At 49.0% G+C, this 27,530-nt stretch overlaps 11 protein-coding genes across 11 annotated transcripts; 6 read left to right on the forward strand and 5 right to left on the reverse strand.

Moving 5' to 3' along the window:
• Positions 1 to 279: 279 nt before the first annotated feature.
• On the forward strand, positions 280 to 1,492 carry N7489_010060 (SGNH/GDSL hydrolase family protein; the record flags this gene model as incomplete). Its single annotated transcript, XM_056715809.1, has 4 exons — positions 280 to 389; positions 438 to 570; positions 639 to 778; positions 850 to 1,492. 4 exons carry the CDS (start codon positions 280 to 282, stop codon positions 1,490 to 1,492), a joined length of 1,026 nt encoding a protein of 341 aa, XP_056563431.1.
• A 396-nt stretch (positions 1,493 to 1,888) lies between these two features.
• On the reverse strand, positions 1,889 to 4,476 carry N7489_010061 (DEAD-box ATP-dependent RNA helicase DBP2; the record flags this gene model as incomplete). The annotated part of the gene is made up of 6 exons (XM_056715810.1): positions 1,889 to 2,106; positions 2,167 to 2,295; positions 2,835 to 2,942; positions 3,001 to 3,969; positions 4,031 to 4,215; positions 4,427 to 4,476. 6 exons carry the CDS (start codon positions 4,474 to 4,476, stop codon positions 1,889 to 1,891), a joined length of 1,659 nt encoding a protein of 552 aa, XP_056563432.1.
• Positions 4,477 to 5,216: 740 nt separating this feature from the next.
• On the reverse strand, positions 5,217 to 7,292 carry N7489_010062 (uncharacterized protein; the record flags this gene model as incomplete). The annotated part of the gene is made up of 9 exons (XM_056715811.1): positions 5,217 to 5,344; positions 5,402 to 5,617; positions 5,684 to 5,792; positions 5,845 to 5,910; positions 5,975 to 6,125; positions 6,185 to 6,729; positions 6,779 to 6,861; positions 6,920 to 7,101; positions 7,240 to 7,292. 9 exons carry the CDS (start codon positions 7,290 to 7,292, stop codon positions 5,217 to 5,219), a joined length of 1,533 nt encoding a protein of 510 aa, XP_056563433.1.
• Positions 7,293 to 8,091: 799 nt separating this feature from the next.
• N7489_010063 (DNA-directed DNA polymerase alpha catalytic subunit POL1) lies at positions 8,092 to 12,692 on the reverse strand (the record flags this gene model as incomplete). Its single annotated transcript, XM_056715812.1, has 5 exons — positions 8,092 to 9,072; positions 9,123 to 9,863; positions 9,923 to 10,480; positions 10,529 to 12,247; positions 12,306 to 12,692. The coding sequence occupies 5 exons, from the start codon at positions 12,690 to 12,692 to the stop codon at positions 8,092 to 8,094; spliced, it is 4,386 nt and encodes a 1,461-aa protein (XP_056563434.1).
• A 1,680-nt stretch (positions 12,693 to 14,372) lies between these two features.
• On the forward strand, positions 14,373 to 15,148 carry N7489_010064 (uncharacterized protein; the record flags this gene model as incomplete). The annotated part of the gene is made up of 3 exons (XM_056715813.1): positions 14,373 to 14,487; positions 14,903 to 14,925; positions 15,098 to 15,148. The coding sequence occupies 3 exons, from the start codon at positions 14,373 to 14,375 to the stop codon at positions 15,146 to 15,148; spliced, it is 189 nt and encodes a 62-aa protein (XP_056563435.1).
• Positions 15,149 to 17,656: 2,508 nt separating this feature from the next.
• On the reverse strand, positions 17,657 to 18,990 carry N7489_010065 (40S ribosomal protein uS9). The gene is made up of 4 exons (XM_056715814.1): positions 18,880 to 18,990; positions 18,784 to 18,806; positions 18,517 to 18,588; positions 17,657 to 18,380 (listed from the first exon to the last, which is right to left on the reverse strand). The coding sequence occupies exons 1-4, from the start codon at positions 18,923 to 18,925 to the stop codon at positions 18,090 to 18,092; spliced, it is 432 nt and encodes a 143-aa protein (XP_056563436.1). The 5' UTR covers positions 18,926 to 18,990; the 3' UTR covers positions 17,657 to 18,089.
• Positions 18,991 to 19,285: 295 nt separating this feature from the next.
• Positions 19,286 to 20,050, forward strand: N7489_010066 (mitochondrial 54S ribosomal protein uL13m; the record flags this gene model as incomplete). The annotated part of the gene is made up of 3 exons (XM_056715815.1): positions 19,286 to 19,306; positions 19,396 to 19,756; positions 19,926 to 20,050. 3 exons carry the CDS (start codon positions 19,286 to 19,288, stop codon positions 20,048 to 20,050), a joined length of 507 nt encoding a protein of 168 aa, XP_056563437.1.
• Positions 20,051 to 20,463: 413 nt separating this feature from the next.
• On the reverse strand, positions 20,464 to 21,490 carry N7489_010067 (urate oxidase; the record flags this gene model as incomplete). The annotated part of the gene is made up of 3 exons (XM_056715816.1): positions 20,464 to 20,588; positions 20,647 to 21,293; positions 21,354 to 21,490. 3 exons carry the CDS (start codon positions 21,488 to 21,490, stop codon positions 20,464 to 20,466), a joined length of 909 nt encoding a protein of 302 aa, XP_056563438.1.
• A 1,283-nt stretch (positions 21,491 to 22,773) lies between these two features.
• N7489_010068 (uncharacterized protein) lies at positions 22,774 to 23,117 on the forward strand (the record flags this gene model as incomplete). Its single annotated transcript, XM_056715817.1, has 2 exons — positions 22,774 to 22,836; positions 22,953 to 23,117. The coding sequence occupies 2 exons, from the start codon at positions 22,774 to 22,776 to the stop codon at positions 23,115 to 23,117; spliced, it is 228 nt and encodes a 75-aa protein (XP_056563439.1).
• Positions 23,118 to 23,369: 252 nt separating this feature from the next.
• N7489_010069 (MFS transporter) lies at positions 23,370 to 25,012 on the forward strand (the record flags this gene model as incomplete). The annotated part of the gene is made up of 5 exons (XM_056715818.1): positions 23,370 to 23,492; positions 23,557 to 23,577; positions 23,634 to 23,691; positions 23,764 to 24,413; positions 24,467 to 25,012. The coding sequence occupies 5 exons, from the start codon at positions 23,370 to 23,372 to the stop codon at positions 25,010 to 25,012; spliced, it is 1,398 nt and encodes a 465-aa protein (XP_056563440.1).
• Positions 25,013 to 25,844: 832 nt separating this feature from the next.
• Positions 25,845 to 27,083, forward strand: N7489_010070 (agmatine deiminase family protein; the record flags this gene model as incomplete). Its single annotated transcript, XM_056715819.1, has 1 exon — positions 25,845 to 27,083. One exon carries the CDS (start codon positions 25,845 to 25,847, stop codon positions 27,081 to 27,083), a length of 1,239 nt encoding a protein of 412 aa, XP_056563441.1.
• Positions 27,084 to 27,530: the final 447 nt, after the last annotated feature.

Consider the following 27,530-nt stretch of genomic DNA (forward strand, 5'->3'; position numbering starts at 1 on the left):
AATATATCGAATGCCTTTCTGTGGGCACCACAAGTTCCGGACCACATTTCCCTTCCTTTGCTTCACTTAACAGTAAAGTATCAATTCAAAGAGCGCCGAGTAAAACAACTGATGGAAAAATATTTTCCGTCGACTCTGCGGAATTACCCCGGATGTCGACCCTTTGCGGGGTTAGGCAAACTACATTGTCCACTCTATATATTCCGTACTGCCTAGAAGCATGTCGTAGTATCTATGCAATTATATTTCGATTTGTGCTGGACCTAATTAATAGCCACAATGCTTCTTCTAGTGACATGCGTCTTGGCCATCACCTCTGGCACTACATTCGCCAGCGCAATTCCTCTATCAAAACCAGCCAAATTCGACTGGTCATCGACCAAGGCCCTGTAAGTGTATTCAGCCTTCAAGTTCTCAAGTAGCACTAACCCTAGAAGAATCGCCTTCGGCGACTCCTACACTTATGTCCAAGGAACCCTCGGACGCCAGAATTACAGTTTCATTGGAGACCAATTCAACCTCGCATATGACGCGGAAACGCTGCTTTCCAACCAGATAGTCCAGAACCAAGTAAGTGTGTACCTCGACGCGACAGAATCAACCATGCTACCACATAGATACTAATTTCCCATGCTTAGACCGCAACAGCAGAAGGCGGCCCCAACTGGGTCGAGTATCTCACAAATTGCGGCGTCGACCAAGGCCTCACCTCACCACAACACTGCAAAAAGCAACTCTGGGACTTTGCATTTGCAGGCGCCGACATATCAACCGAGCAGTAAGCACAGGAATAATCCCCCGGGCCAGAATCTACATGGTTCACGAACATTCCAACTGACCGAAAACAAGCACACCCCTCCACCACAACTTCACAGTCTCGCTAGTAGACCAAATAAACCAATTCAAGCAATACGGCCACCCAGCCCTCGAGGAAAGCCTCCCAGGATTCAACCAAGACAAGACCCTAATCGCACTCTGGATCGGCATCAATGACATAAACGACAGCGCCGAATACGCCGTCGACTTCCGAACCTTCTACCAAAGTCTCACAGACACACTCTTCGAATCTGTAGAGACCCTCTACAGCCTGGGTTACAGAAGCTATCTGTTCATGAACCTGCCGCCGCTAGACCGCACGCCGGGGAACCAAGCAAAGAGTAACCCGAGTCCGAACGCCACGCAGGTCGGGTGGTACAATGCCGCGCTGGCGGATCATGCGGCTGCGTTTGCGGAAAGGCATAGGGACGCACGGGTTATGCTCTTTGATGCGCATACGAGGTTGGCAGATATGCTTGATGAGCCCTGGAAGTATGGGATTGTGAATACGACGGATTTCTGTGCTGGGTATGATCAGCCGGATATTGCGGTTGAGTATGAGAAGTATGGGTGTCCGACGCCGTTAGAGAGGTATTTCTGGTTTAATTCGGGTCATATGACTAGCCATGTGCATGAGGTTTTGGCAGGGGAGGTAGAAAGCTGGTTGCAGAAATAGTGTGAGGCTTGGTATAGGTGCATAGGCACATACATCTACATCAATACATTGGTTTTGAGAGATAGTGAATGGAACATAGAACATTTAAAGGATAATCATTATTTCAGATTAAGAACTCTCTGAGTCATGAACTTTTTTGAAACTAGTAAACATGTAAGGGTTCATCGTGAGAATTCATGCCCTGGAATCCCACCAGAGCTGATGAACCGAGATCCGAGACCTTAAAAAGTCCGCTGTGGCATAGGCACAGAAGGAAAAATAAAAACTATCTATGACATCGAAGATAACGCCGTCCTGCCCAAGTTACGCATGAAGTCAAGAAATGGGAAAGAGTCTACCGGGATAGCACAATACGAGGCAACATGGCTGACTGTACGGGGAGCAGCAGCGAGACATCTACCAACGACGGTTACCACCGACGGGAGCAGCGTTGGAGGCAGTGAAGCCACCACCGCCGCCACGACCCCAGCCACCGCGGCCACCACCACGGCCACGGCCGCCCCAGCGACCACCACCGCCACCGCCGCCGTAGCGAACCATCTCGGCAAGACGGGGATCAATCTGCTGCTTAGCTTCAGTGAGGATAGTAATCAGATCACGAGCCTGCTTAGAGTCTGGAGAAAGATACGTTAGTACAACTTGCTAATGTCCCAAGACATGAATGGTAAACTTACTGTCAGTGGTGAAGAAGGTAATGGCAGTACCCTTGGCACCGGCACGAGCAGTACGACCAATACGGTGGACATAGTCCTCCGAGTTGTTGGGGTAATCATAGTTGAGCACATGAGTGATGTCGCGAACATCTTTTCAGAGGAATATCGTTAGCAAATAGAACATTAGTGGGGGATATGAGGAGTATGGCCATGAAGGACCCTTTCTCCGTCGTGCAGGACTTGATGCATCACTGCTCTCTTGATGGGTTTCTGTGAAGAAAATCCCAAGGGAAGCGAATCCATGGGATGGCGGGTGTTATCGTGGTCCTAGAGAAACCTTGGAAATGCAGCCTTCAACAGTTCAACAGTTCAAGAACAACGCTGTGTGAAAGAAACTTGGACTCTACTACGAGCCTGTCACACAAGAGATGGAGAATGGAAGAATCAAAGTCAAGCTAGAATGCCTGCTGCTGTGCTGCACTGTGAGTCCAAGGTCCTCTTGGCATGTGAACCATTTAGGATGACCAGATGCGCCTGGACGCGGCGAGTATACACCGACGTGCTTCGAGAGAGTTGAGCACCGTGCCATTGTATCACACAACGTCAACACGGGTGAGTGTTTTCCAAGGGCCCCTAAGGAGGGACAAAAAGGGGGGAAGGGAAGAGGGAGGGATGTAGTTTGTTCATACCAATACCACGCGAGGCCACATCAGTGGCCACCATGATGGGGCTCTTGCCCTGCTTGAACTCGTTCAAGACCCAGTCACGCTCGTTCTGCTGCTTGTCACCGTGGATGGCTGGAAAATATGTTAGTACCGTGCACATGTGCCAGTGGGGAACCTATCAAAAGCTTACAAAGCGCAGGCCAGCCGTCCTGGCGGAGGAATCGGGTAATATCATCAGCAACACGCTTGGTACCAGTGAAAATGATGCACTTGTTGGAGCGGTCCTCCATGATCTTCTCAAGGTGCTTGATCATCTTGTCACGCTTCTCGAAGTCCGCGACGACCTCGACAATCTGTGTGATACGGTGGTTGGCGGACAGGTCAGTGGAACCGACGTTGACCTGAATGTAGTCGCTGAGGAAATCAGAAGCGAGCTGACGGACATCCTTAGGCCAGGTAGCGGACCACATGCAAGTCTGACGATCAGGGCGAATCTGGCTGATGATCTTGCGAATCTGGGGCTCGAAACCCATGTCAAGCATACGATCAGCCTCGTCAAGAACGAGGTAAGTGACACGACGAAGGTTGGTGCGGCCAGCCTCGAGCATATCAATCAGGCGACCGGGAGTGGCAATGCAAACCTCAACACCGCGAGAGAGGTCACGAATCTGAGGACCCTTGGGGACACCACCGTAGACACAGGTGTTGCGAATACGGGAGGACTTTCCGAACTTGGTAATCTCAGCCTGAATCTGGACAGCCAACTCACGAGTAGGAGCCAAAACAAGAACAATAGGACCATCGCCGGGGGCGAGGAGAGGCTGAGCGTTGATGTGAACAATGGCGGGGAGACAGTAACTCAGAGTCTTTCCGGAACCAGTCTCGGCAATACCGACGACGTCACGTCCAGACAGAGCCATGGGCCAGCCCTGAGACTGAATAGCAGTAGGAGCATCGAATCCCTGGGCCTTGACCTCAGACAGAACGTAGGCGGGGAAACCAGCCTCGTCGAAAGTCTTGACGGGGCGGGGCACGTTGCTACCCTGAACAGCCATCTCCTTTTCCTTGCGGAAGGCCTGGATCTCTTCCTCCGAGCGCTCAGAAACATCAGGGTGCTCCTTGTAGAACGACTTTTCGAACTTGGGCATGGTGCTAGGATCTAAGTGAAACCAAAGTTAGTATTGCGTCAACAAACACGCTTGCTGTTAGAATGGACCTACCCCAGTCCTGAGACTTCAGGCCGGCGCCGAGGTTGTTCATGCGGTCACCACCGGCACCACCGCCGTAACCACCACCACCACCACCGTAGCCGCCGCCGTAACCACCTCCACGGCCACCGCCGTAACCACCGCCGCCACCGTAACCACCACCGCCGCCGCCGTAGCCGCCGTCACCTCCGCGGGAGCTAGAATATCAAAGTTAGCACAAGTTCTTCTTCTCGCGATGTGGCGTCTATCGGGCACTGTTTGGGAAACCGCGAGACAGATCTTGGTCAAGATCCCCAGGCACAGCACCATCGCGAACAACTGCAGGCTCGAGGCTTTTTGCCAGAAAACCGTGCATTTGATGAGATAGACAGATGAGACAAAGAGAAGTCTCTGTGAGAATGAACTTACCGGTAAGAGTCACCGCCGCCACCGCCGCCGCGAGAGTAGCCGTACGACATGATTGATTCTGCGAAAGGGTTGATTTGGGGGATAGAGAGAGGGATTATAATATGAGGAGAGGGATGGGAAAGGAAGAAAAAAAAAAGAACAAGTTGACAAGAAGTAGGAAGCGGGAACTTGAAAGAAAAGGAAGGAGAGGAAAAAATAAAAAAATCCCCAGGGGAGGCGCGAGTAAAAATTAGATTAGGCTTAGCTCCTCTTTGTATTTTTCTATCATCACATGACTAGGCCTGGATCAGGTACCTTTTAGACCGCCTGCTTAACCAGGCTTAGTGGTGATTCACCGCTTTCATCGGCTTTGTCTAATTTGCCTTGGATTGGTCGCCGTCATCAACCTCAGGCAGAAAATTTAGGAAATTTTAGATTTGCGCCATGCATCAACGGTCCATGGATACAAGGGGGGCAAATCTTGAGATGGCGATGAGGCAGTGTCTTTGTGAATTCAGTTGTGGCGACGGATTCTAATTCTAAATGACGGAAAAGTGATAGATTTTCGAGAATCGTCCGTTAGGAAGAGGCAAATACGTGAATTTTGGGGATTAATTCAACAAATTCAACGATTAATGCTTTTATGTACACACAGGTGAATTGTTATGGATTATGGATCATTCTGGAAGCAAACAGACAGCTTAATGACGCTGAAGTGCGGTTATCTCTCCCGAGGTCACCGTAATCCATACTCAAGTAATCACAGCAACCTGAAAGAGGGCATGTATTTTCAGATAGGTGTAGGTGAAACCTACACTGCCTTACCTCCGAGGCCCATATCCCAGAAACGAATCTCCAATTCCGTAGCCCGAACAAAGATCTTAATTAGTTCTTCCATGCGACTAGGCGACACATGTTGCATGTGATCCTCCAGCAATGCTATGACATGACAGGAATCAGTTAGATGTCCCACTTGATTTTCATAGCCTGACTTACCTGAACCTATTTGTACAGCCTTCGTGTAGTCGTCGGCAACGTAGTTCTCGATCCATTTCCAGTAGGTGTTCCCATCTCGAAGGGTGGTTTCCCCCGTATACAGCCGCTTCGCAATGGCGCCATATCCGATCAAGCATGGCGCGAGAGCCATCTGGAGGGCTAGCCAGTCCTCCGATTGGCCTATATCTAAGATGTATCGGCTGTATGCGGTGCAAGCTATAAATACAGACGTTAGCATATCTATCGAGTTTATAAAGAATCTTGGAAGTACGACCGGCTTACCAATAGTTTCAGGTGTCCCTTCCATCTCCTGCTTAGAAAGGCCAAAGGAGGCACAGTAGTCGATGTGCAATGCCATTTCTCGCTTGATGTGGAGGACAATTTCCGCTGACTGGAGTGACTGTGTTAGATTGTTATTGAGACCAAGTATAGTGAGCACTTACTGCTGCTATTGAACTCATGCTCTTCGCCTTGTATGATGCAAGCGCATTGCTTCGGGCAAATTGTACCTATATGTTGAATTTTGATAAGTTGAATGTCTTCCCCCAACCGCATTGAAGACGGCTGTCTTACCAGGTAGAGATAATCTTGCACAAGGTACGCCTTGAATCGTTCAATAGGCAGTGTACCCTGGCCCATGCCTTCGACAAATTCATGGTGGGTGAACTGGTGCCACACTTGCTGCACATCTTGGCGGTCCAAGACGTACTCAAAGAATCGGCCGCTAAATGGCATACTATTAGAACGACGAGAAACAAAAGATCCAGGGGACATGTCACATACGGCGCAAAGGGCATAGTGTACGTGGAGTGGAAATGATTGATCGGTCCACTCCCTTTACCTAGGTCAATGCTCGTCTTGATCCCGACCTCAACAAATCGTACGGCACTCCGGACCGCTCTGATCATGTCCTTGCCAGAAGCTAGGTTTGCAGCAATTGCTGAAGCAAGTGAACAGCCTGTGCCGTGGGTATTTTTGGATACCAAGAATTCTGTCTCGAATAAGGTGGCTGCCGTTCCGTCAAAGAGAATATCCACGACCAAGGTTCCTTCTTTCGGGTCTTGAGATGTCTTGTGGTCTTTCGTCAAAGGAAGGTGACCTCCCTTAAGGAGAACCGCCTTGGGACCCAATAAGCAAATCTTCTTAGCGAGCTCAACCATTCCCTCTAAGTTGCTCGGCTCGGGGGTCTCTGCACCAGCGTCTTTCAACAAGAGAAGAGCTTCCGGGATGTTTGGCGTCAGAATCGTGGTCAAAGGAAGCAATTTTGTCCGTAATTCCTTGACTGCTTTCTCGGGTAGCAACTGGGAGCCACTAGTGGATACCATAACCTGTTGATGCTTGTTAGTATGACAGATTGAGAACAGGGCATTGACATACTGGATCCAAAACGACGATAGGGACTTTGTGAGCTAGTAGTGTTTCTGCGATGACATCAATTGTCTCGGCAGATGAGAGCATGCCTAGGGCCGTCAGTGGCAGTTCTACATAAGTACGAATCATGAAATGCAAATGACATACCCAGTTTTACTACATCGGCACCAACATCTTCCAGTCCAGCATTGATCTGCTTTCTCACAAATTCCGAGGGCACAACAAAGATGTCTTGCACGCCTAGTGTATTTTGTGCCGTCAACCCAGTGGTGGCAGTCAGGGCATAGCATCCATGGGCCGCAAGGACCCTTTGATCAGCTTCGAGACCACTTGAATGCGTTAGCTTTTCTTCAACCATTATATAGCGTAAATGGTAGGGAAATAAGGTCAGGTATCCCTTCGTAGATAGGTTGATGGGGTATAGCTTTTTTTCCCCGGCCGGTTTTGCGGGGATATTTTGGACTTACGCTCCGCCTGAGCTGTCTGATCCTGCAATAACCAAAACCCTTTTGACAGACATCATTGAAAGAGCCAATCAGCAAGTGAGCAGGGGTGTCTGCTCTGCACTGGCGATCAAGCTGAAGTGAAGAATGGCGGAGTGGGGGACCGCGGGAGATTTGGGGGGTATCGTGATAAGATAAGACGCATATAACTAACTAGCCATTTTAGGAAGGTATTAGTGCCTGAATTACTACTAACCATGCCTTGACAACCTTATCAATGTACCATAAGTAGTTAACTAGTTACCTAGTTAGTTAACTAGTTAACTAACTAACTAACTAGTTATTCCGTACAGCTACATAGTTAGGCGCATATTTATCCATAGGCACGTACCGAGCGCAACTTGCTGTCTTCAGAGTAATTCAGAAGCTATGGGGGGAGACTAAGCGACTCCCCGAGATGTGAGCTAGTTAACTAGTTATAACTATGACATCGCGGGGACGGTCAAGCGCTGCAAAGTTTTGATGTACGCCTTGGTTCGCTCAAATCGAATCGAGGCGTTTTGGTATAGAGTCAATATGTATGGGTGAGTGTGCGTGGATTGAAGCCGTTAATTTCCATATCTACATATTTCCTCTCCGCTCGAAGATCAAACAAAGTTTATGAAATGTCCCGCTGGCAAAATACGGTTAACGGTTAACTATACACTGCCGTACCGCGCATACATGGATGTATGGATGGAAAGCCTCAAGTGTCTACTCGAGATACTTGAAGACCCAAAAATATGTAATTTGATTTGATCATGACTATGCTAACTTTCCCAGACCCAGTATCCTTATGTATTTACAGACATCCGAAACCATACGCCACCGAGACATCTATTGTAACATGAAGCGGAAGAGACCATCCATCTCAACCCATTGACGACCACACTTCTTCAGGTAGCTGTCCACCACCCCCTTGATCGTACCGAATCTTGTGCGGTTGAACTCTGCAAGGGCGGCAACACTGTCCTTCTTTTCTCCGGTCTCCTTCTCGGCAGTGACCTTAGCTTTCTCGACATCCCAGAGACCGGCGAAGTACAGAAGCTGGTTGTATACCTCTTTCTCTGAGTACTCGTAGGACATGCGGCCTAGACAGCCTTCTGCACGACCTCGGGGGCCCAAGCAGCGGTGTCCATAAACGCTGATCTGCCGTGTGCGATTGCCACATGATGAATCGTCACATACCAACCAGCCTTCATAGTATCGTGAGATCTGTTCGCGGATCTGGTTCTCCAGTTGGGCGACAATTGTCATGACTGAGAAGGGTTTCTGGCAGCTCTGGTTGGGGCAAATGATTCCGTGAGCAGTGCACATGTGAGATGAAGTCACTAGACCCTCATACACAGACTGTTCTTTGCAGTATCGGCATCTTAGGGACAGCCGCTTGGAATTGGCAAACCGAACCGAATCCGGGATCTGGGACTCCAGCGGGGTGATCTCCGCGTTCTGCTGGCCGCTGGAGCTAGATGTATTGATCTGATACTTGCGAGTATCAAGACCCAAGCACTCGGCGAGACGCACGGCGTCAGTTCCGGGAATCGGGGCACAGAGACGCTCAATGGGAGGGAAGATTTGCTTCAGGATGTAGAACTCAACATCTGGCCTGAGCCCTGAATCCGGCTTCAGCACATCCTGTGGGCTGTATGATCGCTTCGCAGGAGGCAGAGACGAGGTTTCTGAGTCTCCGTTCGTCACAATATATGAGATAACGTCATTCGGTCTAACTGTCTTCCCCCGGGCAATTTCGCGGAGAGCAACTTGTGCCGGTGGCATGCTTTCTTTATTAGGGTACTCCTGGGGTCGTTTTGAAAGTTTCTGGTAAAACATTAGCAGAATGACCAATATTCCTGGCATTCATCACGTACAGTGTAGATCACGTATTTCTGCACCGGGATTGTGTATTCCTTCATCCTGCCTGCAAGCTCGCGCAAGTATTCGTGAATCTTGTTGAGCACGACTTCCTGATCTTCACCGGACAGGATTTCGTTGAGCAATTTCGATGATACCTCCTTTGAGAGGGAGCAGTATTCACGACGCTTCATGTCAAGACCCTTAACCTCCAGTTTCTCGACGTACTTGCCATCCACCTCGGTAAGGTTGACGGCAGCGTACTTCTTCTTGGCGTGTAGTAGAAGTCGACGGAAGATATTGTCTATATCGATTTCTAGAAGTCGGTAGCGTTCGTTGACCGATTTCTTGAACTCTTCGCCAACCTTAATGGCATCGCTCATGTTGTCCATATTCGTGTTGATCATGACCGAATCGGTATCACCATAAATGACTCGCAATTGCTGGCTTTCGGCTAATTCCTTGGTATTCCTCAGAATCTCACGTCCCTTGAAGGTGGTGAGCATTGCCAGAGGTCGAGCGTAGAATCGACTCTGTGTGTATCCCAAGCATCCGTACATGGAATTGGCAGTCAACTTCAAGGCCAATTGTTTTGTATCCCATATGGCCAGTTGTTCGGGCGTGGCACGCTTGTCTTTCATCAACTTCTTCACTTCGCGTCGACGATTAACCAAGGTCGCGATCAGCCGAGGGAGAACACCTTGTTCTTGCTCAGAGGAGGGGACATCTGGCACTTTTTCTTCGTTCTCATTCTCAGCCTAGTTGCACATGTTAGAACAAATGAAATGAGACCGGGGCTTGCTTTGAGTCAATTTACCGTAGCTGTTCGATCCACAGTTGTGAAGCAGATGTTGTATTCCTGGATGATACTGGGATACAGACTGTTGAAGTCCATAACAAGAACGAAGCGGTCGTAAAGACCTTTTTCGGGCTCGAAAACAAGACCACCCTTGAACTTGTCCTTCTTTTTCTTGTCGAGGGCTTCGTCGTCGTCGCCATCTTGCATTTTCTCTTCTGCCTTCTGAAGACGAGACGAGTACTTGTCAGGACAGATGTATTTGTTGCGATGGAACTCATGTAGCAGAATATACTCGTTTCGCTCGGCACGCGTACCACTCAGTGTGCGTGCCCACGAATTACCAGCGGTATTGGTCAGGACCTTTGTGAGCGGCAGCATCTGAAGGCGTAGAACCAATGCTGCAACGAAGTATGTATCTGTATCACAATGGTTGACGAAGTTCATGAGACCTTCTTTGGTGGTCGCCCAGGTCTTCAATGCCGCTTCGACATCTATTTCCTGGCGTACATTGCCTTGGCCGAGGTAGAGTTGGCACATCTCAGTCAAACTCCACGACTGACATTTCATCATAAGAGACTAGTGGCTGTCAGCATTGTCATATACTCACTTTGAAGAGAGCATTACCTTGCCCATGTCGTTAGCAACATCACACATCAATCTTCCAGCAATCAACTGCCTTTCCGCAAAGAAGTTGCCGCCCTTGTTGAAATTCTTAGGCCAATCTCCACGCCTGAGTCGGCCAATACGGTGCCATCCAGGAGTCTTCTTTTCACGCATCCGGCTGAGTAGAATGCCCAGGTCGATATCCTGCAACTGGTGGCCCATGATCACATCGGGGTCCATCTTCTCGAACATAGCCAGGAACCTGCTGAGCAAGAACTGCTCGCTTCTTTCGAGAATGACAGTTCCCCGCTGTTTTCGTGCTTCAGCTTCGAAATGCATTGGGTACGACCCACCAGCAGGGCGCATGACGGTGAATGTCTTGCACGGAAGCTTCTCAGGGGGAGTGGTATCAGTTAGAGAAACATCTTCATACACTCGGGCACTCGCTACTAGAATCTCCTGCTTGTTCTCTTTGACATTGAGCTGGGTACGGAAAGAAAGGCTCATTAAGGTCAAGGGCGGGGCGTCCAGGTTTTCCGAATCTGGGACGAGGCTGATGAGTGCTGGTTTGGTGGCCTGGCATTCGAACTTGCACCAGGATGCGTTGGTTACTGCGGCAAAGTCGGCCTGGTCGATCTTGAGCCAGCAAGGGCCCATTATATTTTTCCAGAGCACAAACTGTTCAAATAGGGAGGTATTGGTACCGAAAACGTTCGAAAAGGTCTCTCCCTTAGTTTCCATTGGCAGTGCAGCCTTGTCGTAGGGGTAGAGTAATTTGAGATATTCTGCCTCCTTTGGGACCCCGGGCATTTCAAATGCATACTTTCGTTCGCACGGTTTCATCTTGTGCATACCCACCTTAAGTTTCGACATCATCTCGTCGACCTCTGAGTAAACATCTTGCATGCCAACCTCCTCTTCAGTCGCTCGTCCGTGCTTGTATCGATATTCGCGCGGAAGGAAATAAAGCTTTCGCAAGATATTGTCAACCTTGACGAATGCACTAGTATAGGATCCATTCTGCTTGTTCTTCACTTTTCCGAACAGACACAGGCTGCCGTTGACTTCCGTGTAGTCCAGCCAGAATATGCGCAGACTGCCGTCGTCTTCGACAACATCTTGGGCACGAAGCTTGCCGAATGATCGCATTTCCGGGGCTGGACTGCTGAGAACGTTCAATTTGCTCCTCACGTCATTCCAGGAAGCATCCATTACTTCTGGCATTGATTTGACTGGGGACGAGCCTTCTGGTGTAGAAGCAACTTCATGCTTGATCTTCGGGGGCGGCCGACTGCCGGTCATATTAATTGTTTTCGTTTTAAGGCTAGAGTCTCCAGTGACTTCTGCGACGTCCATGAGGTCAACATCGTCGTCTTCTGGCTCTTCAGCCTTGACCGGTACAGTGTTCCTCCGCTCCACTGCTTTGCTAATTGGGGATGAGGGCAAGATATCACTCATGGGGACATCATCATCGTCTGGCATCGGTAGAGGACCGTCATCGAGATCGTCAGAGTGGAGTGTCTGGTCCTTCATTGGCGAGCTTGGCATGTCATTTTCGTCCTTTGCGTGAATTTTCTCGTGGCGGCGCTTCTCAGACAAGGGCGGAGAAAGAACGCGAACTTTGCGTCGGGCTTCTGACTTGACAATGTTGCGTGTCGGGGCGTGGCTCGATACGACGTTGGCATCGACCTCTCCAAGCAGATCGGCCATGAATGCATCATCCTCGGCAGTAGCAACGGGCTTATAAAACGGATTGTTAAAATTAGGGATTTGGATCCCAAGAGCAGAAAGGACTCACCTTAGGCTTAGGAGCAGAAGCCGCAGCCTGTCCTTTATTGAAGTATTTGGATATGCCATTGTTCATTTTCTCCTTTCGCTGTTGTTCCTCTTCCCTCTTTCGTTTCGCAGCCTTGCCTCGTGTAGGTAGTTCGTCGCTTTCGTCGCTGTCGTATTCGGCTGTCTGTTCGTTCCATACTTCGCGGCCATCGTCCGCGTAACCGGCACCGTTATCATCGACGACGAAATCATCCTGATCAAGACGGTTCCGGATAACCTTCTTGTAACCGTCATCATCAACCTCGTCGTAGATGTCGCCCTGGTCCTCGACCTCGTAGGTGGAAATTCGTTTCTTTCCTGAGGCACGGAGGGCCCTCAGCTCGGCCAATCTTTCACGAGCTGTAGGCATTGCCGTTTGTTCAAAGACTACTGCCCATTAAATAGTGTTGGACTGCGTAAAGAAGAGTAGATCGGATTGACGGTTGTTGCGGGGAAAGGGAGGATAAAAGGAGTGTCACACAACTCATCCAGGCACGCGAACATCACGCGTCGAGTCGCGTTGGCGCTGGTGAGATTATGTCAGCATCGTAATTGTTTCTGCCTCAGGCTGAGAGATGAAAATTGTGATTAGTCAGCTCTGTAGCAGCCCATTATCTAGGCGACATCGGGAATACGTATACCCGTATACCCGGAGATCAGGCGATCATATCGTGCCCTAATAATTGCACGTATCTAACTCTATAACTACATATGTACATAACTAGTTCACGATTCTTGCAAGATACACTCTAATATAAACAGTGAATTTACTTTTCTTCCAGACATAGTACTTCAGAAGCACCAACATATATGGGTCTTATCAATATAACGGGCACCATAAATGGCTCGGATTGAGGCAACTAGCTGTCTAAGTGTCTAAGAACGGCCAAAAAAGCATTATTTGCTTGTACAGAGCCTAGCCCAATAACTCTAGAATTTAAATTTTAGACCATTATGTGAGAATGAGAAGCCCGTCTACTTGTATGGAACCCCTAGCTTATATGATGGATGCATGTGTCTACTTGTATAGATCAACGGAACGGAATATAATGATAATGAGGCTAACAATAGCATTCTAAATAGATCTAAGACAATGAACAAAGGTCTGAACGAGAGAAAGGATCGTAAAGGGGGAAAGAAATATCTGACAAACCACGTGGAAGCAACTAATGCTGCGGCGAGCCTAAAACTGTGTCGTATACTTCGTCGCGTACGGTTTTTATGTCTCGTTGACGTGCGTCGCTACGGCGATTCCAGAGCTGCCTCGTTTATACTTCATTGCGTACGGTTTTTATATCTCGTTGACGTGCGTCGCTACGGCGATTCCAGAGCTGCCTCGTTTATACTTCGCTGCCTACATTGATTTATGTCTCTTTGACAATTTTCTACACTCTTGGTCCTGGATTTTTCAGGTAATATATCGTACAGTAAGTCCCATCTTTCTTTCTTGATGTCTCGCCGTCGAATATCCTACAGCGAGATGAACGAAGTCCTCACCTGTCCTACACCCAACGATCAATAGAACAGTCGTTCCCATTTTCGCTAATCTACCTAGGATACCATGTCTCTACGATTTGTATGACTCGAGCCTTAATGCGAGTTTGACTTCTCGACTCAAGTCCATCGGATGATGATACGGCAGTTTTCTTAACATCATCGTTACAGTTGATCTGATGTGAGTTGAAGCACTTATTTCGCTGATTGATGAGACGGCGATCGTCACTATATATGTATTATTGGACCGATTGGCTAACGTTTGGGAAATAGATATGAATAGTATCCATGCCGTCGACACGCGCACATATGACAATACGATCGCTTCGACAGCCTGCAGCCTGCAAATCCAAATGGCATTTGGGACTCGAGCCTCGCAAATGGCTATTCGAGCTACAGAGGCCGATGGGCTAAGAACAAACTCTTGACGGAAGTGAAAAGAACTAAGCTGACCGCGTCAATGCAGAAATGTATCTTCGTTGATCAAACTGTTCGTACATGGAATAATGTTCGACAAGTATTGCTGACACTCCCAAGATCCCCAGATAAGCATATCATGTTCACCAACTCGATGAAACCCCTCGCATTACAAGCACAATGGATACTCGGTGGACCCGAAAGCCCATGTTATGTCGGTCACTCGACCAAAGAAGGAACCAAAAAGAACTCTGGTACGATGCGAAATGAAGTATATTCCTTTCCTTGGCTTATTCCGTGGCCGTTGTTCTGCCTTGATACTAGACGTCCGCGCTAATAACCATGAGATATTCTAGGTTTCCATATTGTACGGCAAGGTACGATTCCCCTTCCAACCCACAAGCACAATTGATATTCGGTGCCGCAGAAATCACGGTTTATGATGAGAAAGAACAAGATACTACACTTTGAGTGACCATGGAGCATCGGAACCAATGGGCTCAGTGATAGATTCCTAGCACATCTGATACAAGGCGACAAAAAATTACCCCATTTCCTTAGCTGATTATGCAGGTCTTGTTACGTCGGCTTATTTTGCTAACATTCGCGATATCTAGATAATTCCATTTTACCCTCAATTACCACGGCTCCAATCATCTGAATGCTCAGATTACGAGGACTACAACTCGAAGGTGAGAATGAAATTGAACACCGATGCTAATTGGAGGAACAAGGTTACTTGATCTGCAGACTGACTCGTCCGTTGTTGTGATCCAATTCCACATTATGTCTTTGGGTTCACCCTTCCAAGACAAAGTATTTCGTTCCCATCATGAGTAGGTATGACTTGATGCTAATATCTAGGAAATTCAAAAGCTTGCAAACCAGAACTTGAACATTCGCAACTTTCAATGACCCAGAGATCTACGTCAGTCAGTCAGAGCTGCGACAAATCAAACGGTTGATTCGGACCAAGCCCTTGGAACTCTCATTTACTTTTCGATCCCAACTCCCGGTGTTGATATGCAGCTCTCTGGCTGATATGAGACCAAAGACAAAATTACCGATATTCTCAAGGTACGAGGCAATTCTTCCCGCGTTGACATGGGGATTTCTGCTAATCGTTCCAATGCATGATTGCCAATTTCCCGTTCAGGTATGACTTGACACAGCCCTTTATCGCCCGAGAACAATCAAAGCCCACAAGATGATGACAGCATTCTACTACAAGAGCTATATCCCAGCCCGCACTCTCACTGTGGACTTTGAGGACAGCAGATGATAAGAACAGTCTGATGCGAGGCTGCTTACCCCCGATCAAGAGTGCTGATCCAGACCATTGCAACACTTTTGCTTCTCGTTTGCTGGTTCCCCGGTCCTGAATTCAATATTCAGGTTAATGCAAGGTTAAAAGGATTTGTTTTCCAATTGACTCCAAGGCCGATGTGGTTGAATTGAATCTCTGTCGCTGACTTTCAATTGCCTAGGTACGATTCCCACTTCTCGCTTCCGCGAGTCGACATACTCGTGCAGTGACTATAGGCACATTGAGAGACAAGCCCCGAATCTCGCGAATGATGATTCCTTATGCCTTCTCTATTCGGTGCCCAAGACAACGAATGGAGAAAGTGTACCTGACGCGAGAACTCGGCGGATCACGAATATCAAGAGGTATGTTTGCGATCCCCTATGCTTCATGATAACATTTTAGGTCAAAACAAGCGTATGATTGAAGACGGATTGAGACAGAAGGAGAGAGGCAAGTTTCCCATTCCCTTGACTGAACATTGACTATGGACTTCTAGAAAAATCTCCCGAGACTCACACTTGGATACGGCCTCACCTATACCCTAGTAATGGCTGAGGCAAATCAAGAAAGGCAAGTTTCCTATTCCCTTGACCTACTGAACATTGACCATGGACTTCTAGAAAAATCTCCCGAGACTCACACTTGGATACGGCCTCACCTATACCCTAGTAATGGCTGAGGCAAATCAAGAAAGGCAAGTTTCCTATTCCCTTGACCTACTGAACATTGACCATGGACTTCTAGAAAAATCTCCCTAGACTCACACTTGGATACGGCCTCACCTATACCCTAGTAATAGCTGAGACAAATCACCTGGGCAAGAAAGGCAAGTTTCCCATTCTACTACTTTTTATGAATGTTAATCTTCAGTTTTAGGAGAATCTTCCCAAGTGGATAAACCTTCAAATCTCCTAAATGATGACTGCTTCACTTTCAATTTCCTGGATGGCTACGCATTGGCATGGGCTCCAATGGAATAAAAATATAACGTCTGATACGAGATACGCAAGGTTTCCACTACAGAGGATTGGTCAATCGAAACATGCCTACGATTTCCCTATGTTTGGCCGCAGCACTGCTTCATATCTCTCACGAGAGCACGCCTGTGATTCAATGGTGAGATGAGTAAACGCAAGTTTTCCATTCCCCTGCATTTTAGTGGTTGCTAATTTTGGGCTGCATACCAAGTTGGCGAGCCTCGAAACCACACCTGTTCTACGCATTGGCATAAGCATCGAGAGAAAACGAATCCGACACGAGATGAATACAAAATCCCGACAGTATGGGGCTGATTGAGAAAGGTACGTTGGCAACTCCCGTATACTTTGGTATGGCTCAGCCTCATGCCATTCTGAATGAGAATATCCCCAAGTGGTTGAGCCTTGAAACTCCCAAATGATGACTTTAACGTTCTTATTCCTATCCAAGCGACTACGCATTTGCACAGTTGTCAGTGAAAGAAAAAATCAGGCCTCTGATAGGAGTGATTACAAGGTCTCAACCACAGAGGGTTGATCAGACAAATGAGTCGGCAGTCTGTTTGTACTTTGCTGACAGTTGAATTTCATACCTAGGTAGCACTGGGAGCACATTTACAGACCATGTTTCAACCCACATTACTCTGATACCATACTATCCCATCCAATACTACGCCCAAGGAGGAAGGAGAAGAATTTCCGATGTGAGACGAAGCGAGGGTTGGCCGAGACAAGACATTGCAATTCGCCTACTTTGGTGAGCGTTGTGCATTTCAGGTGAAATGGTAAGCCCACTGCCCAAGGGTATCAGTGGTGATACAAGGCAATGTCTGACTGACGACTAGTTCTGGGCTGTTTTGAGACGGTGTTGGATATGTCGAAACAGGGCCGCGACATTTGCTGCAAGTGATGCAAGGGTCCATGTGGCCAACATCATCTAGAAATGACAAGAAACTGACCAATTGGATTGAGGCTTGGCAGTAAATTCAAGTGATAGATACATAGCCAATTCCGGGGTAAACTTGCTATAACTACGTATGTAGATCGATGTATCCTAGATGTGGTCCAGTATGGGAGAGGGGCGAGGACTTGGTTTACCTTCGAGAGCATATACCAGCCCAAGTTCGGCGTATGGAGAACATAACTCTGGGAAAAAGTGAGACCAATGTTAGAACACCATAGCTAAAATAACCCCAAAGATGCCAAAAACAAAGACTTGAACAAGATAAAACCCAGTATCATTTGAGTAGATTTTCCTGGCTATGCTAGGTATTTTTTCCAGCCGTGCAGGACAGCGCCAGTGAAAAACATATCAACAAGGCACCGGAACAACAACCAGAGGTCATTTTCCCAAATTCCTCTAGCCCGGTCCTCTGATCTCATGTAAGAGCGGTTAAACCGAACATAAACCGCTCAAACATCCCCGAATTCTCCCAAGTCCCCAGTCCACCAAGAAGTCATGGAAATAAGTCGTGATAGAAAAAACATATGAAGACAGACATATTCCATTTCCCTGTTGCCGTAAACTTTTCTTTTCCCTTTCGCCGCATAACAAGTGAGAAAGAAAAATTTAACGGTAGGACTTCTGGTAGCGGGAGCGGGCACCGCGACCACCGAACTTCTTGGGCTCGGCACGGCGGTTGTCGGCAACCAGGAGTGTGCGGTCGTACTGAGCAAGAGCCTGCTTCAGCTGGTTCTTGGAGTGCTCATCGACGTACTTCTGGTAGTAGGCGACAATGGACTTGGCGATGGCCTGACGGATGGCGTAGACCTGGGAAGTGTGACCACCACCGGTAACACGGACACGGATGTCGACACCGGCGAACTTGTCAGCGCCGACGATCAGGAGGGGCTCGTAGACCTAAAAATTCGAGCGTGGATTGTCAGAAATCGATTTCGGAGAGGCTTTTTCCCATTGCCATTGTCGCTTGCGATTCGTGCGAATCCCCTTCTTTTCTGGCGCGCGGGAGTTGTTGGAGCGAACGTATTGTGCGTACCTTGAAGCGGAGGATCTCGGGCTGGACCAGGGAGAGGGGCTGGCCGTTAACCTTGACGAGGCCCTTGCCTTGCTGTGAAATGTCTCAGCATGTTGTCCAGTTCAATGTGTATATGACCTCCATGATCGCGCAACATGTTGTTTCGTATATCCTTCCAAAATTCGATCCCGGTCCTTCATTCCAAGCACAATTCCTTTCCGACCGTTTTCCTTCCAGATATCTCGAAACAACGTATTGGGACCGAGGGGGTAGAGGCGTTCATCATACCTTGCAGTGGGCGACAGCGGTGGCTATTGAAAATTAAATATGTCAGCGCACAGGTTCAATTCACGCTGATCTCCGGTCGGAAAAAAGAGAGCTTACCCGTCTTCTTCTTGCCGAAGCATTGCACACTCGGGACGGAAGCCATGGTGGTTGTCGTGGGGGAGGGAGTGTGTTGTCGAGGGAGATGGAAAAAGAGTCACTTGAATTCCCATACACAGTGATTTGCCCTTCCGTGCGGGTTTCGCTTAGTGTGCGACGCTAATTCTATATTGGGACTAGTGTGGCACGAGACTTAGGGCTTGGTCACATGACCCGGAGAACTTCAATCGGGGGCAGGTTAGAGTACAAGCAATACAGAGAACATTGAGATCATCATTATCTCGGACATTTAGGTGCTGGGTCTGTTTTTCTTGCTGGAATCTTCAATTGGACTTCCCTGCCTTTTGTTAATTGGCTAATTCCCCCTCACCCCGGCACCTATATTACCCTCCGCCGCGTCAACAAGATGTCGCAAGTCGTCGGCAAGGTAAATAGCTTCAATGCGGAGCCTTCCGGGCGAACCGCGCATACCCTGCATCCAAATAATCCGCTCAGTTCTAACCATCAACCCATCAGACCCGTCTCGCCTACTCGCGCACATGGCACTATGTCGACGCCGGCGCCGATGAACGATCCCTCGGCCGTCTCGCCTCGTCGATCGCCCTCGTTTTGATGGGCAAGAACAAGCCCATCTACGACCCTTCAACAGACTGTGGTGACTATGTGGTGGTTGTGGGATGTCACGATCTCAAGACAACGGGAAAGAAGCGATTCCAGAAGAAGTACTACACGCACACGACGCGGCCCGGTAGCTTGAAGAGCATGACGATGGATCAGATGTTTGCCAAATGGGGTGGTGGTGAAGTCTTGCGCCGCGCTGTCAGGGGCATGTTGCCTAAAAACCGACTCAAGGATATCCGCCTAGCTCGATTGAAGAGTAAGTGCTACGTGGTTGCTGCGTCCCCGCTGTTTGGATGGGTTACTGGATTACTGGATGGGATATACACCTGCGGACAGATTCATCTTCAAAGAACGACATGGACCCATTCATTCAGCCCATCTACTTTCTTTATCTTTTGAACCCAGTCTAACCAAATATCGTGCAGCTTTCGAAGGCGCCGCCCACCCCTACAAGGAGAACATTGTCAAGTTCGGCAACCAATCAGTGATCGGAAATCTGCCTGAGGTGCAGGAAGCATTCAAAAACGCCGCCGACAAGCCAAGCGCATAAAGCATCATTTTTATCTCCTTTCGTCATTTTACAACGCCGACCTAAACCGGGTCCGTGTCTGCCTGTATTCTATTCTCCTGCGATGTTATGATCCAACCGCAAAAGCGCATGGGTGTGGAGTCCATTTGGGATATTGCTTTTGATTATCTACTCCGTTACTTGGCCTCAGACTTTTCAGCCTTCGAGCCTGCGGTTCTTTTGAAATGTACTTATAGCACATACTATCACAATACCACGTACTATACAAAGCTTTTCTACGTTGCTGTATTCTGGGAAGAAGTGCTGGATTGAATTCGAGATATAAGGAGTCTGATCCCGGAGGTATAGCAAATGTATGGTTATATGTACAAGAGAAGGGGAGGAAACCAGCTAGCGCCCACGTCGGAGCTCGCCGACAATCCTCTAGAAAGCATTTACAGCTTAGCCTTTTGGCCAGACCGGGCAACGGTGCACTTGATAAGACCGTTGGGGTTGGATTGGGGAGCGTACACCTCGGCGTCCTTGCCGGTGTTCTTGAGGCCCTTGTGCCAGCTGAGATCTAGAAGCGCAAAGATTAGCCCAAATCCAAGATTCACAGGGGAAAGAGTTAGACATACCGATTTCGAAGAAGTGGTTATTAGGCAACGCATACGAAACAGTATCCAGCAGAGGCGCAGCAGCAAGAATCTGCTCTCCCATCTTATACATCGTCGCCTGGACAGAGGCACTGTTATCCTCAGCAAAGGTCTTGAGGGTAATAGCGCGGGCCGCCTCCCAAGCAGCATTGAACTTCTCAAAGTGCGCCTTGACCTCGGCGAGACCAGTGAAGCGGCGCCACTGCCAGTTCGCCGCGACATCGGTGCTGAGAATACGGTCCCAGGTCTCCTTGAGAGTGGTGTACTCGTCGCGAACGAAGCCCCAGAACTGGGAACCGGTGCTCTTCAGCACGGTCAGTCCGTTGATGGCGGAGTTGATGTCGATGCCCTTGCCCTCGATAACGTCAACTTGCACGTCGCGCGTCTCGGTGCCAGGCTTGATGAACGAGTGCGGGTGCGGCTTGCCATCGATGTCCATGCGCACCCAGCGGTGGGTCACGATATTGACATGCGCCGCGTGGATGTGGCTGTACTTCTCGATGAAGTGTGTGCCCAGGATTGAGCCGAACAGCTCCGGTGGTGTTACGGGGTTCTGCTTGGCTGTGATGAAGACGGTGTTCTTAATCGAGTCGGTTGCGACAACGACGCTGTTGTCGGCTTTGGTGTAACTGTGGGGAGCTTGGGTTAGCTCCAACCTTTTTGGAGATGAGAGATGTCGCTCGACTTACGAGGTCTCAATATCGCCCTCCAACAGGACACACACGGTCATCTCCACGACAGTCTGGATACCAGTCTTCTCATCGCGGTGCACCTTGCACACGCGGACATTGTCTTTGCCGTAGCGGGCAGCTGCCAATGCGCTCATCTTGAATTGTGAGGAATAACCTTGGAATATAGAAGAGAAGGGTAGTAGAGGATACTGAATGATACTGAAAGGTAAAAAAATTGTATTATCCAGCAGATCTGGGATCTGATGAGTATTTATTTATCTGGAACCTTGGAATGCACCGAATTGGCTGATCAAGAGAGCTTCGGGCACCTCCGATGGCCGCGATGACCGCGAGTGGCCGCCCCCAAATCCCGATCTTATCAGTTGCGATTAGACGACTCTCCTCTCTATGGCCTGATGTTCCCATACCATTGGCATCCCCAACCACCTATCACAATCATACAGGGGTAGAGAGAAGGAAACAAAAGTTCCTTTCCCCCAGATTTTCGGGCCACTAGCCGAGTGCAATACAGTGGAGATCTCACATTCCTCGAATCCCGAAATCCCGACCTCCGACTCTGCAAACATCAACTGCAAACCCCTAAATTATTATATCCAAATCCCTTACGCTTTGTGCTACGATGACTATCGCGGAGATCTCCACTGCGGACTCCCGGCGAGGTGCGAGCCGTGAAAGACCTGGAACTCCTGGCGGTAGACACTTAGCGCTGACATGATATGCTCTCTGCTGACAACTGCTACAACAGACACATGCGCAGTGACCTCGCCGCTGGTAGTACAGTGCGGGGGGAAAGACGTCACGGTCTGTACGTTGACTCTCCTTGATGACGAGATATTATGGTTTGAAGTTCTCCCTTGTTCATTTGTGTACTTTCCATGGAGTATACACCAAAGGTATATCAGATGAAGGCTGTCCTACTTTGATCGTCCACGGTGATTTTATCTATATCCTCTGTGGTGCATACAGGTTGCTCATGCAAATCGGGTATCTATGAGGCCTACGAAACGCAGCATATCCCCAAACAACCAACACCAAGGAACACGAATACCGTCAGGACACTTCTTTCCGTTTATCAAAAGGAATTACCACTGGCAGTTTTGCCGAGACTCGGTAGTGAAAGAGCCTCAATACCAACAGGGCACAGGAGAGTACCTACCTACCGCATAGGGAAAATGCGTGGCCTACCCATCCTGTCACAGCATATGCAAACATCCTACACACTGACCAATCTAGTGGTCAACAACGATTGTCGTGGTGGAGTTGACTCGCCTCTTCCTGGGTGACAATATTACCCGAGACCATCCTGCTTAGCCACGCTGCCGACCACGCTCCTCCGGCGACCAAAGCAAAGTTCCATCTTTAAGCAGGGGATAACCAAGATATTTAGCTATGTGGCAGAGTCTCTCATACATACCTAATGCGAAATAACCACTCAAATTCCAGTTGGAACAATCTCCAAGACCCATGCACCACATCGACTGTATGTAAGATGTATGTCAGATCCAGATAGCAGATGCGACTCTTCCTTGGCCAAATAAATAATTCACGAAGTGCATCATTGAAACTAATGCCAAGCACGCCTGATCTCCGGCTTAGATTACAATCGTCGAATCGGAGGGTGTGGTTGGTGCCAATGCGCAGAATCTGGGCAGTGGTGGTATCGTCTGCAACGTCGATCTGACGAATCTTGCATGCAGTGCGCCCTTCCAAGCCCTACCAATCAACATGATATCCCGCGATTGGATGAAGTTCGATGAGTAAAAAGCGGGCGAGGTCTGTCCGATTCTCGGCCAAAGCTGGGCTGACGGCTTTCTTGGTTCTCCTTTGTTCAACAAAGAGTCGTCGTTTGCCTATTATGTCTGGCATTCGACTAGTTTTGGTTTTTTTCTCAGCTTTGACTGCATCTCCAATTAGTCGGACCTCATATTAGTCGGAACTTTTTTTACTGATTCGGATTAGCGAGGAATTTCTTTGTTTCCATCCGCAGACAACCGCTCGTCGATCTCGATAAGTATGGCTATAGGCGATATATCAAATCTCAAGAGAGAGCCAGGGGGTAAACGTGCTCCCTGGCTGTTGAAGTTTCGTTCCTCAACGGGTTTTATCGTCGGTGCAGTCTGGATGTCCACCTTCACGGTATGTGAGCGGCTAAACGCCTAGTCTTACGAGTCCGCAACTGACAAGACTCAATTGGAATAAGGAATTCCTCCTATATGCCATGGTAAGCAAATGCCCTCTTCTATATCGTGAATTGAACGCAGAATCAACGAATGGCAGATAGTCCCCGTGATGCCAACAGCCCTCGTATACCGAGCCGGAATCGAATTTGAGCACCGTATGTTCTGTCCCTGTCCTCCTAACAGATTTCCCTCACAATTATCCCATACTCATACTCACCTTCAAACAGGAGAATACTGGGTCAGTGTCCTTCTCATGTCTGAAGCAGGCACGTCTCTATTGATGTGTCCCATATTCGGCTACCTGGTCGACCGCGGACGCACACGTCGACTACCCTTCATCAGTGCCCTAGTCATGTTAACCGGCTGCATGCTGATATTGCAGCTGGCGCGTTCCATCGCGGCATTTGTCGCGGCTCGTCTACTCCAAGGCATCGCAGGCGCTTTAGTAGTGGTAGCAGCATTCGCTCTCATCGGCGATGCTGTGCCCCGGGAGCGTCTCGGTCAGACGATAGGGTATCTTGGTTCCGCGATCGCCTCTGGCTTCCTGCTGGGTCCGTTCCTCGGAGGCGTTGTGTACAATTCTGGTGGATACAACGCCGTGTTCTGGTTTGCATATCCTATTCTTGCACTTGATATGGTCATGCGGTTGGTTTTGATCGAGAAGAAGGTCGCTGTTCAATGGGCTGGAGAATCTAATGGAGACCTGGAGTCGGATCTGGAGACGACGCAGCGTATTCCCTCTGTCGGTCCGCGCGAACCACAGGTCATCCAGAGAAGGAAGGGGTTCGTTATCTTCCGGATGCTCAAGCAGCGCCGAGTGTTGATATCTTCATGGGCGCTTCTCACCCAGGGACTTTTGCTTTCTGCTTTTGATGCGGTATGTATCAGGCTCGATGTTTTTGGCATGAAGAACTCGCTAATCACACTAAGACCCTCCCCATCTTCGTCGAAACGACATTCGGCTGGAACGCCCTCGGCATGGGACTGATCTTCCTCCCAATGGCCGTACCGGCCTTTTTCGAGCCGCTGTTCGGCAGTTTCACCGATAGGTTCGGTGCCCGCTTCGTAGCCTTCGGGTGTTTCGTTTCCCTCTCGCCCAGCCTCATCTGTCTGCGGTTCGTCCAGACCAAGTCGAACGAACAGATAGCTCTGTTAGTATCATTGCTCTTCCTTATCGGAATTTTCATCCATGCCTGTGCGCCAGCTATGTACGTTGAAACGCAGCGCGCGCTCACGGCGATGGAACTCAGAGACCCGGGAATACTCGGAACCAAGGGTGCCGTGGCGCAGGGATTCGGACTGCAGAGCATGTGTCAATTTGCGGGAGTGTTCTTTGGACCGCTGTGGGGTGGGTTTGTCGAATATCGTTTTGGGTGGGGCGCGATGACGGGCACTTTGGGGGTACTGGTAGCGCTCACTGCACTTCCGATGTTGTGGTTGGGAGAAAATGAGGAGGAAAGGGCTTTAATGAGTTGAATAATGGTTACGCAGTTAGGCAGCACTTTTTTTTAAAAGGAAGTATCAGTTCTGCCTACTGCCCTACATCATACATCATGTAGGTAGCTTCAGAACTATACGTTGCACCTGGATTTCCTATATTGGCAGCTTTTAAGACGCTGTTATATGTGATATACTTGTATACCTGAAAAACGTTTGGCATGTCTTGTATTTCACCTTCCATTATATATTCAATAGATGGACATAGGGAACTACATCACTGACTGGTATCGTTGGTACCTCTTATCAAGATATTCTTTAGATAGAAGCTGAGAGATGAGTATGTAGGTGAGGAATTTGATTCTATACAAAGCTTATAGAACAGATCCCCGGGGAAATCAGACTATGAATCTATACAGTGTTACTTAGATCCAGGAACAGTCGATAAATTGCAATTTCTCTGAAGCCACCCGTTCGAAAAGGGTTAGCTCCAATTCAAGAGCCCCACTATGATGTTAAGCTTATCGCTTGAACTATCCCAATGCGGCAGTTCAATGGTTCTCGTCCTTTTAACTTGTTTAGGCTCATCTTTGACATCCGTCTCCTCATCTCCTCATCTCCTCATATTGACCACATCGGGATATTCCCTTCGACATAAATACCCTCCAAGTCACCCGGGGTATTCTCATGCTTCTTCGGTCTATCCAACGTGTAAGACAAGCATCTGTCACTGTCGGTATATCAGTCTATCCACCCCACCACATCCTATGCGACACATGCAATCTAACCCATCCAGATCTCCATAGCTCGAACTCAGATCCCAGCGATCTACCAATCCAATCCCCTGTTCCAACAAACCTACCCAACAACCATGCCACCCACCAACAAAACATGGCACATCCAGCACCACGCCCTCGCGCACCAACCAGACAAAACAAAGCAATTCATCTGCCCAGCAGAAACAAGCCCCCACCGCGCAACCCTACTAAGCTTCCCCTCACGCCGCTCAACACTCCCAGAACTCAACGCCGCAACCCGCAATGAGATAATATCCCTCGCGACAGCAATCGCCGCCTTCGAGCCCGTCCGTCTCCACGCCCGACCAGAAGACATCCCATCAGCCCAAGGCCTCCTCGACAAACAGACCACACTATCACCCCAGCAGCGCGCGAACATAACCCTCATTTCCGCGCCAACAAACCACTGCTGGATCCGCGACACAGGCCCCGTCTACATCCGCAGCGCGGACGCAGCAGACAAAACCCGCTACGCAATCGACTTCCGCTTCTGTGAATGGGGCCACAAAACAACAGAACGCATCTACGGCGCCGGCGTCTCGCCCGCAGCGGCCAAAGCCCTGGAAAAGTCCCCACAGTACGTGGAGTGGCCGGTAATGGACGACGAAGCCATGCGCGAGAACACGGCTTTTGCGGGCGTCGTGCTGGATCTCGAGAATGAGAAGATGGAAGCTGTGGCGGATGTTGTTGTGCGCGTGCAGACGGATATCAGGCTCGAGGGCGGGGGGATTGAAGTTGATGGAGAGGGGACGTTTATGGCGACGGAGAGTAGTATTATTGGGGATGCGCGGAATGCGGGACTCGGGAAGGCGGAGATCGAGGCTGAGCTTGGCAGGTTGCTGGGTGTTAGTACTTTTATCTGGTTCCCTGGTCGGGTTGGGCTTGATGTTACCGATGTGCATATTGATGCTGAGGTGAGGTTTGTCAGGCCCGGTGTTGTTGTTGTTTGTCGTCCCCATGAGAAGGCGGATAAGGTGCATTGGGAGATCTACTCGGAGATTCGGGAGGTCTTGGAGAGGTCTACTGATGCGCGTGGACGGCGATTTGAGATTCATGATGTTGTTGAGCCGGATCCGGCCTGCGTTAAGGGGGATCTCCATGGGGAGGAGGATGCGCCAGCGGCTTCGTATGTTAACTTCTATTTCGTTAACGGGGGACTGGTTATGCCGGCGTTTGGCGATGCTGAGGCTGATGCGAAGGCCTTTGAGTTGTTCAAGAGCCTGGTTCCAGACAGGGAGGTCCGTCAGGTTGAGGTGAATGCCTTGCCCAGGACTGGGGGTGTGCTGCATTGCGTTACACAGCAGGTGATGTGAGGGGACTAGCTAGCTGCCCAGGTAGACATACAGAATCTCATCTTTTACTTGACAGGGATCAATACCTTATTTTTGTGCATATGCATGTAGCCTATAGGAAACGGTCGAGCCAAGCAAGAATATTCGAACATGTGATATTGACTATCGGATAGTCATGTTTTTGACCATCAACCTGCAAGTGTCGAAGATAGAACAAAAAGAGGCAGAGGAGAGAAGTCAGAACGAGAGACCAAATAAGCCCCCACTCCCACGCGGATCGTAACTCATGTAAATAGTGTAAGATGTATGTCTTTTTTGGGCTTCTTTTGTACCAGCAAAATCACCAGCAAGAAACCAAGATCCCCAGTTGGGATCTGCTACCATCCGGAATCCAGATTACAGATCTAGACAGGTATCAGAGGACCTTGGGAAGAAACGAAAAGAGGTAAAGGAAAGAGAACACCATCC

The sequence above is a fragment of the Penicillium chrysogenum genome (genome assembly GCF_028827035.1).
Source record: "Penicillium chrysogenum strain IBT 35668 chromosome Unknown utg000005l_segment0_segment0, whole genome shotgun sequence".
Classification (NCBI taxonomy): domain Eukaryota; kingdom Fungi; phylum Ascomycota; class Eurotiomycetes; order Eurotiales; family Aspergillaceae; genus Penicillium; species Penicillium chrysogenum.